This window comes from Protopterus annectens, chromosome 7.part0 (assembly GCF_019279795.1).
Source record: "Protopterus annectens isolate FY-2018-M chromosome 7.part0, PAN1.0, whole genome shotgun sequence".
Taxonomy (NCBI): domain Eukaryota; kingdom Metazoa; phylum Chordata; order Ceratodontiformes; family Protopteridae; genus Protopterus; species Protopterus annectens.
The window spans coordinates 876782645-876803923 of record NC_056739.1 but is presented as its reverse complement, the minus strand read 5'-3'; the positions used below and the strand labels follow the sequence as shown (position 1 = coordinate 876803923).

The 21279-nt window shown below is 46.4% G+C and overlaps 1 protein-coding gene across 2 annotated transcripts in view; it reads right to left on the bottom strand.

The window, feature by feature from the left end:
* ARIH1 (ariadne RBR E3 ubiquitin protein ligase 1) overlaps positions 1–21279 on the bottom strand; it is a 2944219-nt gene that overhangs the window by 2277701 nt on the left and 645239 nt on the right. For both annotated transcript variants that reach the window (XM_044077451.1, XM_044077453.1), the window contains exon 3: positions 17511–17655. In XM_044077451.1, coding sequence (XP_043933386.1) covers positions 17511–17655 — 145 coding nt within the window. The remainder of the gene's footprint in view (positions 1–17510; positions 17656–21279) is intronic.

Below are 21279 nucleotides of genomic sequence, written 5' to 3'. Positions count from 1 at the left end.
TTGGCTGTGGGGAGTTCTGGTGCAGTATTTGTTCAACTGATAGTTCTGAGGGGAAGCAAACAGGTCCACCTCTGGTGTCCCCCATCTGTTCCTCAAATGTAGTTTGGGTTCCAGTTTCCATTCATGTAGGTCCATGAGATTTCTGCTTAAGTCGTCTGCCAGTGAATTTAGCTTGCGTGGCAGGAAATGAGCTTGTAGGTGCACTTGGTTGCTCAAGGCTGTGTTCCACAGAGGCATGGCTAGTCTGCAGAGTGGGTAGGAATGTGCCCCCCCTGCTTATGTACCACATAAATTTGGTGTTGTCCTGGAAGAATAAAGCCTTTTGAAGACTGTCAGAGCATTCTGTACAGCTAACATTTCTTTCTGATTGATATGCAGGTGCATCTGCTTTGGGTTCCATTTGCCCTGAATGCACTGCCCTGCCATGTGAGCCCCCCATGCATAGTCTGATGCATCTGTTGTTAGGGTTTGGGCGGCAGGGGGTAGAGTGAGAGAGAGTCCCTTGTTGTGGTTGCAGGCCTCTGCCCACCAAAGGAACTCTGCCCTTAGACACGGAATGATAGGAATTAGAAGTTATGTACTCACCATAATGTTCCATCTGAGTAGGTGTATTCATTTGTCTGCAACCTGTGGGTTATGGATCCGATATCGGATCCGAACCGGCATGGTTTACCAGCTATGGATCCAAGCTCTCAGCTCCTCCCCTCACCCATAATGCCCTGTTCTACCCTCATGACCTCAGATCGAGTTTGCCAACAGCAAAAACACCCTGAAAAGGGTAACGGATAATATGCAGGAAACTGAAAGGCCAGGGGGATAGGAGGGCGGGATGGTTGCAGACAAATGAATACACCTACTCAGATGGAACGTTATGGTGAGTACATAACTTCTAAATCTGAAGTAGGAGATTCATTTGTCTGCAACCTGTGGGACAGAGTCCCCAGCTACCTGAATCTTGAAGGCCATCATGGAAGGATATTCGAGCACCGGAGCCAAATGATGCTCTACCCCCTAGATGCAAGATCCAACTTATAGTGGGAAATAAAAGTATGAGATGAAGCCCACGTGGCTGCTGCACAAATATCATCTAGAGGAATCCTAGCCTTGAAGGCTGCCGAGGTAGATACTGACCAGGTTGAATGGGCATGTATACCTCCGGTCGGGCCTTCCTGAAGCTTGATAAGCCAATAAGATGCACTGTGAAATCCAGCGAGACAGAGAAACTTTAGAAATTGGCTTGCCCAAATTAAATTTAGCAAAGGAAATAAACAACTGGTCGGATTGCCTACGACCAGCCGTTCTATTTAGATAAAATCTAAGTTGCCTGTGAACATCTAATGAGTGAAGCTTGTATTCACCTTTGTTTTCATATTTAGGGAAGAAAACAGGGAGGTTAATGCACTGATTAGGGTTTGCTTCAGAAGCAACTTTAGGAAGAAAGGACGGGTTGGTCCTGAGGTAAACACGGTCCGGATGAAATACCAAGTAAGGAGGTTTAGCTGATAATGCTTGAAGCTCTGAAACTCTCTTGGCCGATGTAATGGCTACCAAAAAGGCTGTCTTGTAAGACAAGAATTTGAGATCCACCGTAGCCGCTGGTTCGAAAGGGGTGGTCAAGGCCTGGAGAACCAAAGAGAGGTCCCAAGGAGGAACCGCTTGTTTTACAGGGGGCCTGAGAAGAAAAGTACCTTTAAGGAAAATTTTACACAACTTGGCTGACATAAGAGGATTAGAGTCATGGCCAATGTGATAATGAGAAATTGCCGCCAGTTGTACTTTGACTGTGGAACTGCTGGCACCATCGTTAAAAGAGTGGTTAGAAAGTCAAGCACTAAGGGAGAGGAACCGTGAAGGGATTCAGGCCTTGCTGCTCCACAAAGAAAACCGTTTCCACTTGCTGCGTAGACTTTCCTAGTGGACGGTTTATGAGCTGCCACCAGTATTGCCTTAACAGGTGACGAAATACCGAGTCCTGATCAAGAGTGGAACTGGAGCAGCCAAGCGGTCAGCTTCAGGTTGTCCAGGTTCGGAGGAGGTATGCAGGGTGGATGGGATATCAGATCCGCAATGGGATCTAGAATCCAAGGCGGATTCACCGAGTGAGACCTTAGAAAGGGGAACCAGATCTGTCGAGGCCAAACGGAGCAATGAGAATCATTCTGCAACCCACCGAGAGGCTTTCTGAAGAACTTGGAGCATCAGAGGCAAGGGTGGATAAGCGTAAAGAAGACCGGGTGGCCAAGCATGCACCAGAGCGTCTCTTGGACAACCTCCTGGAGGGGGTATCAGAGCGAAAAAACTGTCGCACTTGGTGTTTGAGGGAGAGGCAAAAAGATCGCATGAAGGAGTTCCCCACCGTGCGAATATGCATTCCGCTACTTGAAAATTGAGAGACCACTCGTAAGGGGTCAGAATGGTGCGACTGAGCTTGTCCGCCAGGATGTTGGACCGACCCGGAATGTGCGTTGCTATTAGAAAGCGGTTGGTGGAGATTGCCCATTCCCAAACTCTCATGGCTTCTCGACAAAGGGGGTAAGACCTTGTTCCCCCTTGCTTGTTGATGTACCAGACCACAGACATGTTGTCCGATTGAATCGCAATTGTTCCCAAGGGAAGAAAGTCCTGAAGTGCTAGCAACGCTAAGAGCACTGCTCTCATCTCTAGAACGTTGATATGCAGTAAGGTCTCTGTATCGTTCCACGTGCCTTGGATGGTCCGGCCCGCAAAATGCCCCCCCCCACCCGAGGCGGGAGGCGTCCGTGGTCACCGTGGTGAGGGGGGGAGAAGCACAAAATGGGCGGCCTCCGTGGAGATCTGGAGAGTGAAGCCACCACAGGAGGGACCGCTTGCAAGCCTTGCTGATCGCAATGGGATGATGCATAGGGAGAGCAAGGTATGACCACTGTACTAAGAGAGTCCACTGGAGGATGCGCATATTGAGCCTGGCAAGAGGGAGAAGTGCTATAGCAGACGCCATGGACCCTAGAGCCCTCAGGACCAACTCCGCGGAATAGAACTTGAGTGGAGAATGGCCCGCACCTGGAGCTGCAGATTTTGAACTCTGTCCGCAGTGAGGAAGGCTCGTAAACTCCTTGTGTCTAGCCTGGCCCCTATAAAATCTAAGAGCTGTGTGGGCCAGGTTGGATTTCTTTGTATTTATTGTAATGCCTAGAAAGGGAGCAAGATGGAGAAAGGAGTCTCGCCAATAATAGTAGATGCCTTGTTGGGGGTGAAGCCAGTCGTCCAGGTAGGGAAAGACCTGCACCCCCTGAAGCCTCAGGTGGGCCGCTACTACTGCTAATACTTTGGTGAACACCCTGGGGGCTGTGGTGAGACCAAAGGGAAGGACCCGGAACTGGTAGTGACTGGCTCCCAGCCGAAGCGGAGGAACCTCCTGGCGCCTGTCCATCAGGATGTGGTAGTGCGCATCTTTGAGGTCTATAGAGCACATCCAGTGATTTTCTCCCAGAAGGGGGAGAATAGATTGCAGAGTGACCATTCGGAATTTTTCCTTGGGGACTGCCAGATTCAAGAGAGAAAGGTCTAGAATTGGTCTTAGTTCCCCCGTCTTCTTTGGCACTAGAAGGAACCTGGAGTAGAACCCTGATCCGATCTGGTCTGGGGGGACGGGCTGGATGGCTCTTTTCTTTAGCAGATGGCCAATTTCTGCCAAAGCGGCCTCCCGTTGACCGGGTGGAACGTCTGGGAGGACTTCAACTTTGGAAAGTGAAGGAAAGGGATGCGGTATCCTCTGGATATGATTTGGAGAACCCAGCGGTCTGATGTTATGGACTCCCATGCCGCTAGGTGCCCAGCGTCCCCGACTGCCTCCAGAGTGGAGCAGCCGGGCAACCCTCAGGGTTGTTGCGCGGGCCGTTCAGAGAAAGGTTCTCTGGACCCGAAGTTTCTGGGAGCCCCTCTGCCTCTACGCGGCGTCCTCCCCGTCCTCCTCTGCCACGGAAGGACTGGTTGTCCGGAGCAGGCTGGGACTGCTGCGACTTCCGGAACCACATCTTCTTCTGACCCTTTTGGTTCCTAGAGTAGGGCCTCTGGGGTGCAGAGAAGCGGATTCCGACGGCAGACAGCGTCTTCCCGTCCTTCTCGCTCTGGGTCAAGGTTTGTGAGCGGTTTTGCCAAAGAGGGCAGAACCATCAAAGGCGTTCGCAACGGCGCTTTGAAGGGCTCAGAAAAATCGCAGTGGGAGCCAGGCCTGGCGTCTAGTGACTAGGCCTGCCCCTGCGGCTCTAGCAGCACCTTCCGTAGCATGGGAGAGTAGCCGCATAGAGGTATTAGTAACTGATCTAAGAGTGGCCATGCGGGTGGAGTGCAGCGCCCTGTCCTCCTCCGACAAGGACTCTGGGGGAGATGCAGCGTATTCTTTAATGAGATCTCGCTGCATCCTAATGACGTGTGCCAGGTAGTTCAGCGCCCTTACCGAGAAGGTCGCTGAACTAAACATCCGCTTCCCCAAGCGGTCCATCATCCGAGACTCCTTGCTCGGGGGATGGACTGAGGGACTCTCCTGAGCAAGTTCCCTCTTGGTGGCCGCCGTCAACATGGCATCTACCGGAGGTCCCTTACTCCAATGGGCACGGTCGGACGGTGGGTTGAGGATCCTATCGGGCCTCTTAGGAATTGGCTCCACGGTGTCCGGTTCCTTCCACGCCCTGGTGGTAATGAGGTCCACCAGGGTGTCGGCAGGAGGGGACACCCAAGAGGTAGACGGGCCCGCTTCAAATGCCGCCAAGAACACGGACTCGTCCGAAGACTTGGGGGCAGACCACCCCCCCTTATACGGAGCATTTCCATGATGTCCCCAAATGAGACATCCTCGGGGGGTGACCGTGGGGAGCCTTCCCCTTCCTCCAAGTCCGTGTCTTCCGTGAGAGACTCGGGGGAGTCAATGTGCCTCCTTTTGCACATATGCTTGCGAGGAACATCCTCTGGGGGGCTGTCAGAGGACTCCTCGCAAGCAGCAACCTGTTCCATTGGAGCAGCTTGGGGCACAGAAGCGGGCTGTCCCAAGGGCCGGATGGTGGAAGCCTGGCCCAGTGCAGAGGGAGCGGACGGGCAGAAACAAGTGCCGGGGTTGGAGACACTCAACAGGGCCCTCTCCACTACATCAAAGCCGAAGGAGCCGACCTCGACCAAAGGATCCGACAATCGGCTCCCTCGGATCCGAAGAGTGGATCGGAGCCGGCGCCGCGCTTCGGATCCGAAGGACAGTGCGCTCCGACAGACAGGCGCCAAGGAGCACTGATCCCCGGATCCGAGGCTCGGATCCAGGCTCCGAGGTCGGATCCGATGCACTCGAGGGCAGGGTCGGATCAAAGTACAAAGTACTATCGGCGCCGACCCACCCCGGCTCGGCTGCTCGGCTCCAGCTGCTCTGGACCCGGATACCGGGTCGGAGAAGGAGCAACCGGTTTGAAAAAGGGTCTTGAGCTCCCCCCCAGAGGGGGGGGGGCAAGAGCACTCCCATCTGCATCTGGGCCTGGATGAACCTTCTCATCATCCGGTCCAGATCAGCATCCGAAAGGCTATACGTGGATCTCGACGAGGCCACCGAGGTAGGCCTGGAGTGCCTCCTCGATAGCCTCGACGGAGATCGGGTCTCCTCCTCCTCAGGTCCCGGTAAAAAACAGACTGGAGACCGGAGCCGAGAAGGAGGAGGCCGAGCCGACAATGGAGCCGACAACGGAGCCGGGGGAGAAGCCCGCTTGGCTGGCGGGGCCGAAACAGAGGTCTCGGCCCGCCGCTTATGGTGCTTCTCCCTCCGGTCCTTTCTTAGCATCCTCTCCTCTGAACCAGAAGCGGGAGGTTGAGTCCCAGGAGGAGGAGGGTGCAGCAGAAGGAATAACCGTGGACAGTTACTCGAAGGAGCGGAGGTCGGAGCCGAGTCCGGCGGTAAAGGCCCGCCAAGACAAGCTTGGACCTCCGCTCCTTCAATGCCCTGGGGTTGAACCCTGCACAAATGGAACATCCAGATGTGAGGTGTTCAACCCCAGGCATCTAACACACCGAGTGTGGCCATCAGCTGGGGAAAGCTTATGGCCACACTCGGAGCATTTAGAAAAGATAGATTTGGGTTGCTCTGCCATCCCAATCTAACACAGTAGTTACTAAAACTAAAAATAACTAAACAACAAAAAATACACTCACAGGCCCAACACACACACACTACGCTAACAGCGAGGGGAGGGATATAACTTTTAGATTAACTCTAAAAAAGTAAATATATCAAAGGGGAAACCTACACTTTCACACAAAAAAATCAATAAAAACTTTTAAATTTTGAAATTTAACACTTAAAACTAGCACTTAGCTTGAGAGCTTGAGAAACAAATCCAGTCACCATGCGCGGCAAACGAGATCTGGGGTCATGAGGGTAGAACAGGGCATTATGGGTGAGGGGAGGAGCTGAGAGCTTGGATCCATAGCTGGTAAACCATGCCGGTTCGGATCCGATATCGGATCCATAACCCACAGGTTGCAGACAAATGAATCTCCTACTTCAGATTTATAGTTTCCAGGTCCTGAGAATGTTGACAACATAGACTTTTTAGATACCAGTGAAGTTTCCTCATATGCAAGTCTTGCATATGGAATTAACAGAATGCAAGAGGCCATGAACCCCAGAGTTTGCAGTATTTTCCTTGCAGATAGCTGGGTTTTGGTGGCCAGAAGGTTGAAGTAAGCTGTCAAATAAATTTGTTTCTCTGGAGTAAAACAATAAGCAAGAAGGTCACTGAAAAACAAATCAACAAAAACAAAATGAAACTCCAGCAAAGCTAGAACTTCCACTGAGTGACCTCTAAAACCTCTTGTATCAAAGGCACATGGGATATATGCAAATGAGCCTTATGGACATCAGGTGTTTCAGCTAATTAGCAATACTGAATGTCCATGACTTGTTTCATCATTTTACTGTACAATTTCAGAGGTCTGGCTTTATTGGCCTGAAATTGTCCAGTAAAATGACGAAACAAGTCATAGACATTCAGTATTGCCAATTAGCTAAAACACCTGATGTTCATAAGGCTCATTTGCATATATCCCATGTGCCTCTGATACAAGAGGTTTGGGAGGTCACTCAGTGAAAGTTATAGGTTTGCTGAAGTTTCATTTTGTTATTTCGCTGGAGTAAAAAGGAATGCCACCTGGGAAGTTCTGTTCAAGCTTGCTCCCATGAATACAATCTGTTGCCAGGGTACTAGGTGTGCTTTCTTTTCGTTGCTGGTGTACCCCAGTGAAGTTAGAAGTCTCTTTATAAATGCCAGGTGCTGTAGTAGCAAGCCCTGGCTTTCCGCCTGAATCCGGCAATCGTCAAGTATGGGTAAATCTGAATACTTCTCTGCCTGCAAAAAGCAATGCCTGGAGCTAGGCACTTTGTGAATACCCTGGGTGCAGTAGAGCAACCAAAGGGAAGTGCAGAGAACAGATGGTGCATACAGCCTGCTGTGAGGCGAAGGTATTTTCTGCAAGATTCCCTTATGGGGATGTGCAGGTAAGCTTCTTTTAAGTCTACGGCTGCCAGCCAGGCATCCTAGGCTAGCATAGGAAGCAGCTGTTGTAGAGTTAGCATTGTGAACTTTTGAACTACAAGAAAGGTGTTGAAAATAGATAAATCAGGGATAGGACGCCAGGAGTTTTCTTTTCTGGGAACCAGAAACAGTCTTGAATAAAAGCCTTGTCCCATTTGTTCTGCTGGAATAGGTTGAATAGCCTTGATGCTGAGGAGAGAAAGTACTTGCTTTTGGGCCTCGGCCCAATGGTTTGGGGGGAGGTCTGGCCATCCACTTGGGGTTAGGAGTGAGTGGAAGTGGAATCTGTATCCTAGGGAAACAATGTTTAAAACCCATTTGTCTTCAGTAATGTATTCCCAGTTTTTTGCATGCAGGGAGAGTTTTCCTCTTAAAGGTGCAAGTACTTGAGCAAGGCTTGGGGGAGTTAAGGATAAGTCATTGTGTAAGTTTACCATGGGGGGGGGTGGCGTACTACTCCCTGTTTTGGACGTGGGAGCATCCTACTGCTTAGATCTGTGCATAACCTGAGACTGAAGTCTTGGGGGTCTGCTGCCCCTGGGTTTGGACTGAGAAGGTCCGGCATCTGTTGCTGTCGCCTCTTCCCTGACGTCAGTGCGCCATGGGTATAAAAGATGCAGCCGACGCCATTTTCTTCAGTTTTTCTTGCCCCAGATGTCAGGTGGCCCCAAAAGGGTAGGCTGTAAAAATTATGACTATAAAAAAGCATGCACATAACCTTCATCTACAAGCAAATACACCACATAGGTTGTATAGAATAGATAGGTACAGACAAGTCCCAGCAAAGAAAAAAGGGGGATGGTGGGTGGGGGGGTAACCTGGACTGCAACAATGAATACACTTGAACATCTAGATTTATGGTAGGTACACAACTGTACTATGTTCATAGTGTTTCACTGTTGCAGTCATTACACTTGGGTTGAATCCCAAAGCTGAGGTTGGGCGGCTGGGCCTAAATAGAGTTTGGAGTGGCTATGAGGCCCTGCAGAACTGCAGTGGCAAAGCCTGCTCTGGATTTAGAGTAGAGAGGTAAGTGGTAGTGCTTTGTAAAAGTGTGCACTGCAGCCCATGTTGTAGCCTCCAAAATATCCTTGGTTGGTACTCCTCTGAGGAAGGCTGCTAAAGTGGCTGCTGCTCTGGTAGAATGTGGCCTAATGCCCTTGGGCACTGATTTGTCATGTTGTGAATAGCAGGAACAAATGCAGTGGCCTATCCATTTTGAAATAGTCTGCTTTGAAATGGCGTTTTCTTGGGAACCTGCAGCATATGCCACTAAGAGTTGCTCAGTCTTTCTGAAGGCTTTAGTGTTGTCCAAGTAAAAGTGTAGCTGTCTGTGCATGTCCAAAGTATGCAGAAGTCTCTCCCCTTATTCTGTGGGTTTGGATAAAAGGTATGCAAATGTACGGTTTGGTTAAGAGCCACGCTGGACACTACCTTAGGCATAAATGTCGGGTTTGTCCTTGGAGAAACCCTGTCCTGATGGAAAATAATAAAAGGTTCCACAGCCATTAGTGCCTGTAACTCAGAGACTCTTCTTGCTGAAGTTATTGCTAGGACAAGAATGGTTTTCCATGACAAGTATTTTATCTCCGCTGTATTGGCAGGCTCAAAAGGAGGCAGTGTGAGTTTTTCCAAGACAAAATTGAGGTCCCATGTAGGTATTGGAGCTCTCCTTGGACGTCTTATGTTTTTGGCCCCTCTGAGAAACTGTCTTAGCAGTGGATGAGAAAAAATAGGTGGTTCCATATTGTAATGAGCTGAAATGGCAGAGGCATGGATCTTAATTGATGAGAAGGATACGCCTTTGTCCAGCATCTCAGTTAGGTATTGCAAAATATGAGGAATATTTGGTTTTAGCGAGTCATTTCCCTGCGCTTGGTTCCAAGCACAAAATCTCTTCCATTTGTCTGCATAAGATTTTCTGGTGCTGAGCCTCCTGGCCTCCAAAAAACATCCATAACTGCTTTACAGAGAGGTGTGTTCTGAATTATTACATTATCCGCCATGCAGCCAGATTTAGGGTTCTGAGTTGGCTGTGCAGGATCTGATTGTTCTGTTGGGTCAGCAAATGAGGTATTAAAGGCAATGTCCAGGCTGGGCCTTGAGACAAGCTCTTTAGGATTGGGTACCAGTGCTGGCGTGGCCAGTCTGGAGCAATCAGTATCATTTTTGGCTTCTCTTGTCTGACCTTTAGTAGTACCTTTTTAGAGGAGAGGCAGAGGAGGGAAGGCATATACTGTAAGGGCTTTCCAGCTGAATGAAAGGGTGTCCACTTTCCATGCTTGCTTGTGATAAGTCCGAGTGCAGAATCTCTGTAGCTGGCAGTTGTGAGGGGAAGCAAATAGATCTATGTCTGGGCATCCCCATTTCCCTGTTATGTTGAAGATTTGTGGGTCCAGTTTCCACTCGTGAGGATCCATGATGTTTCTGCTTAGTTTGTCTACCAAAGTATTTGTCTTTCCTGGCAGGAACTGTGCTTGCAGATGCACTTGATAAGTCAATGCTGTGTTCCACAAAGTCATGTCTTGCCTGCAGAGGGGGTAGGAATGTGTACCCCCTTGCTTGTTTATGCACCACATGACTGCAGAATTGTCCGTCTTTATCAGTAGTTGTCCTGGATGAAGTAGGTCCTTGAAGGCTGTCAGGGCATGTTGTACAGCTAGCATCTCTTTTTGATTGATATGAAGATGCATTTGGTTTGAGGGCCATGTGCCCTGAATACATTTGCCTGCCATGTGCGACCCCAGGCATAAACTGATGCATCTGTTGTTAGTGTTTGCCTGGCAGTGGGAAAGGTAAATGGCTGTCCCTTGTTGTGGTGACAGGCCTGTGCCCACCACTGAAATTCCTGTTGCACGCAGGGAATGAGAGTAATTACTGTTTCCAGGCTGCGGCAATGTTGAGTCCAAACACTTTTTAGATACAATTGTAGTTTCCTCATATGCAGTCTTGCATATGGAATTAGTAGAATGCAGGATGCCATGTAGCCCAGAGCCTGCAGAATTTTTCTTCAAGACAACTGGGTCTTTGTTGCCAAGTCTTTGAAGTAAGAAGTCAGATGGCTTTGTTTGTCTGGCGTGAGATAAGCCATCTGGGCAGTTGTATTTAAGCTTGCACCCAGGAATATTATCTCTTGAGAGGGTACTAGTTTTGATTTCTTTTCGTTTACTGTGTACCCTAGGCAAATTAGTAATCTTTTTACAAATGCCAGATGCTGTAGTAGAATATCTTTGTCCTTTGCTTGAATAAAGCAGTCGTCCAAGTAGTATTTGAATTCCTCTTTGTCTACAAAATGCAATTACCGGTGCCAGGCATTTTGTGAAGACCCTGGGCGCAGTAGATAAGCCAAAGGGCAGTGCAGAGAATTGGTAGTGCAGTGAGCCAGCTATGAATCTGAGGTATCTTCTGCAAGACTGTCTGATTGTGACATGCAGGTATGCCTCTTTGAGGTCCAAAGTTACAAGCCAAGCCTTCTTGTCCAGCATGGGCAGAAGCTGCTGTAGAGTCAACATTTTTAATTTTGGGACGTCCAGAAAAGTATTTAGAATAGACAGGTCCAGAATTGGGCTACAGGCTTTGTCCTTTCTTGGTACTAAGAAAAGTCTTAAGTAAAATCCTTGTCCCTGCTGTTGGTGTGGCACTGGCTGAATAGCCCCCATGTCCATGAGATGAAACTTGTTTTTGTGCCTCTTGCCATTGATTGTGTGGCAGGTCTGGCATGCCTTTTGCCTTTGGAAGGGTGCAAAAGTGGAACCTGTAACCCTGAGAGACTATATTTAAGACCCATTTGTCTTGGGTGATCTTGTGCCAGTTTTGTGAAAAAAGTGCTAGCTTTCCCCCTAAGGGAGCTGCCAAAAAATAAGTGCTTGGCATTGGTAGAGGAAAGTCATTGGGACTGTTTTCTATAAGGCTGTAATTTGTCTTCTCCGCTTTTGGAGATAGAAGCACCCCATTGTTTGGGTCTGTATGAGCCCTGGGGCTGTTGCCTGCCTCTAGGGCATCTGAATATGCCTCTTTGTAGTCTGACAATGGAAAGGACCAATTCTTAGAGGGCCAGTTCCTGCTAAATCTGGGTGGCTGTACCTGTAAGAAATCCTTTACTGTCTGCATAGATTTTGCCTTATCCTCCATTTTCTTTAACATCTCCTCTGCCTTAATACCAAACAAAGTATCATGCTGTAATGGAGCATCCAATAATTTTGCTTTAACATGATCAGGCAGATTCTGTTCCTTTAACCAAGCATGCCTTCTAATAACAGAACCTGTAACAGTGGCCCTGCACGAGGCCTTCAGTGAATCATAGCCACATTGCAAAGTATGTTTTCCCACTTGCTCAACTGCATGCAATAAATCCTGCAAATCTTTGTTCTCAGAACATTCAGAATTTCTCAACATTTTTTGGTTTTAACAAAGACATTAAGTATTGCTGATATTTGAGCATATGAAACTGACAATTTAAAGCCCTTACAGCCAAGGTAGCAGAAATGTAAATTTTTTTCCCCCATCTGTCCAAAGCCCTAGAATCTCTGTCTGAGGGGACAGGGTTTGACCCCTTTGGTACCCTATGAGATAGTTTCTGGGTCAGCAGGAGGGTTCTTGTAAAGAAATTTATGGGAGTCTGGGACCCTGTAGTACCTGTCCGGCTTAACAGGGGCAGGAGGTATAGAGTCTGGAGACAGGCCGGACTCTGAAAAAACGTCATCTACTATGTCTAGTACAGGGGGAATTGCAAGAGGTCTATGCTGAGGAAGTAAAAGAAAGTCTCCAAGTCTTTTCTTAGAGTCGGAATAATCCTGGCTCTCCCAATGGAAATGCTCCCTCACAGTATGCAGGGTTTCCACAAAAGAATAGTCCTCAGGAGGAGAAGCTGAAGGAATACAATCTTCAGCATGAGAATCCTCATAGGGAGGAACAGAATATTCCTGATCAGAAGAGGAATCTGAGGAAATGGAAATCTGATCAGAGGAATCATATTCAGTGTCTTGCCTAGGCCTCTTATCAGGAGGGGGATGGGAACCCCTGATCAAAGTAATTAGGTCTTCGGCCATTTTGAGCATCTGTTTCTTAGGCATAGAAGCCTGTCCTGGAGAATGCTGTACTAGTTTCCTTGTCTTTAAAACTGTTTTAGACTTTGTCTTGGATGCTGAAGTAGGCTTTATATAAAGTTGTGTAGGTCTGAAGACACCCTCGGAAGCCAATGCCTGCTCAGCGGCTCTGGACCCATCTGAGGGATTAATTTCCAAAGGGCCAATACCTTGAGTATCCAGAGGCCTAGCTATCTCCACGAGGGAGTCGGAGGCGGCCTGTGGCTCTGAGGTAGCGGGAGTCAGGGGCTGCGAAAGAGCCTCACTGAGCACCGGCGAACCGGCGACTGGCCTAGAAGAGGCTTCGTCATCGGTTTTGGACCTCGGATGCTTGTCCTTGTCTTTATCCTTGCGTTTTTTATGAATTCCGGTTGTCGTTTTTTCCGACGGCATTATGTAGTTAAACCTGTTGCCAAAATAATGAAATGCAAAATCGTACCGACGCTTAAAGGTGCGTTGGTTAAATCTAGCACAAAACCGACAACTAGCAACGTCGTGGTCAGGGCCTAGGCACGGAATACAGTAAAAGTGGAAATCCTTATGAGGTATTTGCTTCCCACAAGAAATACAATTGTTAACTTTTTCTGACATCGGTCTGGAGCAAGAAAAAAGTTTCCCCAACGGGGTACTTAGCTTTATTGAAGACTTCGGATATGAAATTCGATTTCGAAAATCTCAGGAGTCAGCCGACCGGCACTTGCGAACTGCTTTTGCTTCGGGCACCGCACAGCAAGAAAGACTGAAGAAAATGGCATCGGCTGCATCTTTTATACCCCTGGCGCACTGACATCAGAGAAGAGACAACAGCAACCGACGCCGGACCAGGACTTTGGAATTCAGGCCGACTGCGGGTAGCCTGCCAGCAGGATAACCCGAGTGTAATGACTGCAACAGTGAAACACGATGAACATCCACAGGTTGCATAGCTGAAGAAGCATCTTGCTGCATACCGGACTCCGAATGGGTCTCAGTAGAGGCCTGCGAATCTGTAGAAGCGGGTATCAGGGGCTGCGAAAGCACCACAGTACCGGCGGACTGGCAACTAGCTTAACGGTAGCGTCATCAGCAGTTATGGACCTATGCGGTCTGTCTCTTTATCCTTACGTTTTTTCAGAAGATCGGTAGTAAGATGGCTTACCGATGCCATTTCGGAGTACAGAGATAGAGAACGAAAGTATTTAGCTACAAAAATTGCCCGATGACAGATAGTTCAGGCGTTGAACAAGGCACAAAACCAACAGCGAGGGACGTCATGGTCTGGGCCTAAACAGGTGACGCAGTAAGAATGAAAATCTCTACGAGGTATTTGCTTTCCACAGGCAAGACAATTATTAATTTTTCTGACATTGGTTAGAGCAAGAAAAAAGGATCCCCAATTGGGTACTTATCTTTTAGAAGACTTCAGGTGTGAAAGTCGAAAATGAAAATTTCAGGAGTCGGCCGACCGGCACTTGCCAACTGCTTTTGCTTCTGGCACCACACGGAAAGAAAGACTGATGTAATGGTGTCGGCTGCAAGTTTTATACCCCTGACGACCTAACATCATGGAAGAAGCAACAGCATCTGATGCAGAAATCCCAAGACTCTGGTATTCAGGCCGGCTGAGGGCTACCTTCAGGCAGATAACCCAAATGCGATGACTGCACAGTGAAACAAGATCATCATCATGTAGGACTGGGGGAATGGCCAGGGGTCTGTGCTGTGGAAGATCTAAGAATTCCCTGAATCTCTTTTTAGAATGAGGGTAGTCTTGACATTCCCACTGGAAATGATCCCTTAAGATATGAAGGGTTTCCCCAAAGGAAAAGTCCTCAGCAGTGCAAAGGACTTCCTCGGAAACCAGTGCCTGCTCAGCTGCTCCGGACCAATCCAAGGGAGAGACAACTGCAGGATCCTTAGTCGAAGAAGAGTTTTGCAGCATACCGGACTCTGAAAGGATCTCAGCAGCGGCCTGCGAATCCACAGAAGTGGGCATCAGGGGCTGTAAAAGCACCTAAACTAAGGACCAGAGAACTGATGACTAGCTTAACGGAAGCGTCGTCAGTAGGCTAGGACCTGTGCGGTCTGTGTCTGTCTTTATCCTTACATTTTTTTGGAAGATCTGCTGTCAGATGGCTTACCGAAGCCATATCGGAATTCGAGGACTGTAAGTGAAAATATCTAGTTACAATAAGGTGCCGATGACGTATAGTTCTGGCACTGAACAAAGCACAAAAGCAACAGCGGGGAACATTGTGGTCTGCGCCTAAGCACGTGACGCAGTAAGAATGAAAGTCTCGGTGTGGTATTTGCTTTCCACAGGCAAGACAATTGTTAATTTTTTCTGACTTCGGTTAGTGCAAGAAAAAAGGATCCCAACGGGGTACTTACCTTTAGAAGACTTCAGCTTCAATTCGGAAGATGAAACTCAGGTAGCATCCGACCGGCACACGTGCGAACTGCTTCTGCTTTTGGTTCCACTGCAAGAAAAACTGATGTAATGGCGTCTGCTACCTTACTTTATACTACTGATGACCTGACATCAGTCCTGAAGCAACAGGAGCCGATGCAGAAATATTAAGCCTCTGGTATTCGGGCCAGCCAAGGGTTACCCTGGCAGGAATAACCCAAATGTGATGACTGCAACAGTGAAACACGAAGAACATCCATCTGTTGTTTTGTTAACTAAACACAGATGCCATGGGAATCACACAAGGAAGAAGCTTCAAAAATCTACATTAGAATTTTTCAAAACACCTTTCAGCTATTAGGCCATGAAGATTCTGTTCCACCATTTGTTTATTTATTCATTCATTCACTCACTCACTAACTCAACTTGGCAACCAAGGTAGAGGACTGATTCAAGTGGACGAATTTCAGTCTCATCCCATTACTAGAATTAAGCTACCCTGTCTCATAAGGTATGCGGAATAATGATGGCAACTAAGTTATGGGCTGATGGAATGGTAGGATCCCCCCACTCCACTATGGTAGGAGTACAAATTATGTAATTTACAGTGATTTTTCGATAGTAATAAAAACATCACAGCATTTGATAAATACAATGTCACAATGCATTATTCTGCTTCTCCATACTAAGACTTTTTTTTTTTTTAAATAAATAAAAGCTTCATAAACTTACCATACTACAGCCCAAATAAATTTAGAATTTCCTACCATGATGTTACCCTTGGGGTAACGTGTTGCTTCCATACACTAAGGGTCAAGAGTGTTGTCCCATTAAAGTCAATGGTTACAACACATTTTTCATACATTGACGCCATTAAGGTTTAAGTCAGCGTATGGAAAACAGACTTAAAACTGTATTTCTACCTGAGGTATCATTGCAATTGACCCGAGACTAAATAGCACTCTTGAACACTCCTGGTCTTAGTCAGGGTATTTCTGAGATATAGTTTCATAGTATAGTACTAGGCTATCTGCCCTGGAGCATTTGTAAGCCTAGCCATAGTGATGTGGCATATGCCACCCCATGAAATGGTATAAAAATGTACAGAATAAATTTAGAATACTGTGTCTAGTAGTGACACAATGAAGGTCCCCTTATATAATGGAATTAGTTAACTGTGCCCCTGTCTAGCAGTGACACAGATGTGACCCCTGGGGTAAACTTACGATCTCCCATCCACTCATCAAGATTTCTCTTGAAAAGAGTCAGTGAGGGGCTCTGCCCAATACGAACTGGGATCTTGTTCCAAAGCATGGGAAGCCTCTGGGTTATGAATCTATCCCTCCAGCATGTCCTATTCATACTTGTGCCGAGGTTTAAGTCTTTAGCTCTCGTGGTCCTGATGGACTTGGATTTTTTGAGGTGGAGCATGTCCATCAGATCCTGATTGGACATGGCCTTGTACATTAGGCAGAGATCACCTCTGAGCAGGCGGTATGATACTGAATAGAGCTGAAGTTTCTTTAGTCTGGCAGAATAAGACACATGTTGGAGACCCTTGATCCTCTTGGTGAGGTACTTTTGTGGTCTCTCCAGCTGTTGCAAATGCCGGGTGAGGTACATACCAAATGGGGCATTGTACTCAATCATGGGTCTGATGAGGGAGGAATATAGGTTGCTTATCTTTTCATATAAACCTGCCACGTTTCCATCTGAGAGGATTCATTATATATTTCATGACGTGTTTAAATAAATTAAAAACCTTGCAAAATAAAATTCATTGGGCAACAGCTAAGATGTAGACACTCTAGAAGAATTTTCAGTTAAGCACAGTTGAATTTTATTAAAGTCAGGAACTTATAAGTTCCCCCACTGATTGAGAAAATGGTTTAATGGCTGTCAATCAGCCCATTTCCTGTTCATTCCTTTCACCAGGTGCAAAGATGCCTGAAAGGGATCATCCTCAAGGCAGCCATCAGGAGTGGTGTGAGGTACATCTTTCTCCCCCAGCCCAAATGTGCTCTCAAGATACAGTGAGAAGTGTGCAATGTGCTGTCCATGGAAGGCATCCTCTCATTTTGACAAGGAGTGTGTCCTCCAAGCAGCCTTGTCATCACTTAGAGGCATAAACAGTGGTTTCAACGGTCTCCAACAGTGAACTCACACTGCCCTGTGCGCCTCCAGATGCATGCAAACCCAACTTTCCCTCAGGAGAGGAAAAGCATGTCACGTTTCTTCATTCCTCCTCCCTCCCCGATTGGTTCTTCCAGTGCCAGGGGCACTAAATGAACTTTGGTCACCTGGGTCACAGGGAGGTATCCATCTCACCCTGTCGGAAAGCTAGGCAACTGAAACATTTCTGCAAAATCCTTCTTCATACAAGATGCTGTCAAAAATTTAAGGATAAATTATAAAATATCTTTCAGAATCAAGTGCTAATTAAAAATAAAAGCTTGGAGTCTAATTCTGGAACTATGCAGCACAAGTACTCACCGAGTTGGGGTAATTCAGGTAGCATATTTGACATGGCATGTCCAGTGCAGAAGACCTCGTGCTCATTGGGCGTGTTCTGGATTTTTTACTAGGATTTATTACATGACATTCTGAAAACAACTTTTCCAAGTTTCCGTCAAAGTACCTTTAGAGAGGGGGGAAAAAGGCATTACACTACATGTGTATACAGATGTTATATTATTTCTAGTACTGCTTAGGTAAAACATATTAACAGCATTCCAGTTACAAATCAGCATTCAATAACAAAAACAAGTAGCAAAGAAAAACAAAATAAAAAAAGCGCAATTTGTTTAATGGATTGTGAATGCATTTACTGAGAAATAAAGAGCTGGGCAAGAACTTACCATAAAGTACAGTTGTGTAAAATCTTGTCATAACTGTAGGTTCATAGGTAGGTACTAGGCTATCTGCCCGAAGGCATTTATAAGCCCAGCCAGAATGTGTTGGCTTTCACTGACCCCTTAGATTAGTTCCTTGTGCCTCTGTCCAGCACAGCCACTGAAGTGATCCCCGGGGTACACTTTCTGTTTCCCATCCACTCGTCAAGGTTTCTTTTGGAGAGAGTTAGTGAGCAGCTCTGCCTAATGTAGATTGGAATCTTGTTCCAAAGCATGGGAAGTCTCTGGGACAGGAAACTATCCCTCCAGCACGTCCTATTTATTGTTGTGGTGAGGTTTAGATCTCTAGAACGTGTGACTCGAGGGGATATGGTTTTCTTTAGGTGGAGCATGTCCATCAATTCTGGGTTGGCCATGGCCTTGTACGTCAGGCAGATATCACCTCTGAGTAGGCGGTATGCAACAGAGTACAGCTGGAGTTTCTACTGTCGAGCTGCATAGGGCATCTGAGGCCAGTGATCTTCTTGGTGAGGTACTTTTGTGGTCTTTTCAGCTGTTGCAGGTGTCTTGCAAGGTAAATCCCAAATAGGGCACTGTAATCTATGATGGGTCTGATGAGTGATGAGTAAAGGGGCATAATGACCTCTTTTGATCTGGATGTGAACCCTTTTGTGATTAGGTGGGCCACATAGAAGGATTTTCTAACCACTTTGGCAATGTGATTATCAAGGGAGAGATTATTATCTACTTGGGTTCCCAAGATCCCTTATTATGTCTTCTGTATTTAGGGGACTAGCACCTATGTGGTAGTTTGTGGGTACTTTGTTTTTTCCAAAGGTGATGACTATGCACTTTTTGACATTTAGATTGAGGCCATCATTTTGACATCAGGTATCCGTCTCAGTGAGACCCTTTTGGAGAATGTCTGCATCAGCTGGAGAGTCAATTATAACCCCTAGTTTGCAGTAGTCTGCGAACTTGGACAGCCATAGTCCTCCTGTGCTTGCCTGTACCTCTGAGAAGTATATGCCGAACTGGAGGGGTCCGAGGACTGAGCCCTGGGGAACGCTACTTGTAACTGGTTTACAGTCAAACTAAGGTCCCACAACTCTCTCAATGTGGGTTCTATTCATGAGCCACAGTTGGCAACCCATCTTGTGACATAGGAATTTATGTTCAGGCTGGTGAGCTTGTCTATAACACCAGAATGAATGGTGTCAAAGGCCTTTGCAAGGTCTAGGTAGGAGGTGTGTACCACCTTTCCCTCGTCTATAGCCTTGATAACGGTCTCAAAGAAGTCCACCAGGTTTAGGAGGCATGATCTGCCCTTAAAGCCAAACTGGGTAGGGTTCAGTGTTTGGAGGTTCCCAATGCCTCTGTTAAAGAGTTCCATGATGATGCACTCCAAGTGAATTTAAGTACACTTTTATCTTTTGCATATAGTACTATATTTAATTTGTGTTTTTCACCGAATATTAACAACTGAAGTTGTGGCTCTCTCTCTAAAGAGTACTTTTTTAGAATTTCTGTGTAGCCATTGATAGCAGTGAGGGGTAGTTTCAGCTCATCACTGACATCTTGTCTTGCCTTATGTAAGTGGTACATTTTGAGTCATCTCTGCTTAATATCAGAGCTTTGGCCAGCTAACATCTATCTGAAATCAGCTGGATGTATAAGTGAATCTAAGTACACTTTTATCTGCTCTTTTGCATATAGTACTGTATTTAATTTGTGTTTTTCACGGAATATTAACTCAACTGAAGTTGCGGCTGTCTCTCTACAGTTAGTTCCCCACCCACCCTCCCTTTTCTTGTTTTGGTATTAATGTTGGTGGCTTTGAAATTGCCCGCCACGCTTGTAGATTTGTATCTGGATACTCCTTCTGGGCCCATCTCATTTGCTCACTCAACTGAGTGCAGTGAGACCATATTCTGATTTCAGGCACTCCTACTGTCTACAAAGAGAGCATTTGGGAAGGACAACCCCTGTAGCCTCTTAATCCTGCTCTGTTTCTTCCCTCAAAAAAAAAAAAAAATATATATATATATATATATATATACACACACACACACATATATATATATATATATATATATATATATATATATATATATATATATATATATATATATATATATATATATATATGTATGTATATATATATATATATATATATACACACATTCATCTGATCTTACTGTAACTGTCTTAGTTGCTCTTCTGCATGCTATCTGTTCAGTTGCTCTTACTCTGCACTCATTACTGCTTGTTCGTAGCCTTCTAATTTACTGCCTTCTGCACTTGTTTTTTAGTCATTTGTTAATTTAATTACATTTATTTGAACTGTATTTGCCATAGTGTTGCTAAACACTCGGGTGTGCAGGCCTGCACTACAATTTGAATCGTATTCACTGCTGTTGTAGCTGCTTTTCTGTAACAAAAAATAAATAAATAAAAAATAAAAAAATAAAATTCTAAGCTTTTTTCCTGCCTTTCCTGTAACTACTCAAGTCCAGATACAGACTTGCTGTATCCAGGACTGTTGGTAAGCTTCTGAGCCCCCCAAGCCTTTCTGTGTTGGAGGGAAGCCTTCTAGCTAATCAGTGAGAGTGGTAAGCACTAGGTAGCCTATCTACCACGGGAAGAGCGAGATTTGGCCCTGAAATTGTAGTTCATTGGCCGTTTGGGCAGTTTTTCCATCTCTTTCTACTTTCTAGTTAAAAGCCCGTTTTGGGTTTGGTCACCGCCTTTCCTATAACTAGTGTAATCCAGGTTCAGATTTGCTGTATTCAGGACTGTTGGTAAGCTTCTGAGCCCCCCAAGCCCTTCTGTGTTGGAGAGAAGCCTTCTAGCTTATCAGTGGGAGTGGTAAAGCACTAGGTAACCTATCTAACACAGGAGGAGTGGTTTCTTGCCCAGAAATTATAGTTTATTAGCCGTTTGGGAAGTTTTTTCATCTCTTTCAACCTTCTGATTTAAAAGCCTGCGTTTGCACTTGTTTCCTGCCTTTCCTGTTACTAGTCTAGTCCAGGTACAGATTTGCTGTATCCAGGAGACTCTAAGCTTCTGAGCCCCCCAAGCCTTGTAGATATCCTTCTCTTAACTGTTGCAGTATTCCTAACATTAGGAAACCCCTATCAAGGGCAGCCCGATGTCCAGCCAGTACACCAAAGCCTTAGGTTGCTTTAAGGTAAGCCGTACATCACATATATGCTCCTTGCGTAGCGTAGGGCAAAAAGGTGAAGTCTGGATGTAGCATCCTCAGAACTAACAGCCCCAGTAAGAACACCAGTCCAAGGAAGACAAGAAGTAACCAGTACATCCAGAAGACAAACGGACCAGGGAGAGGAGGGAGGATGCGAATACTGCAACAGTGAAGAGAAGGACATCTACTGTTATGGTAAGATTTT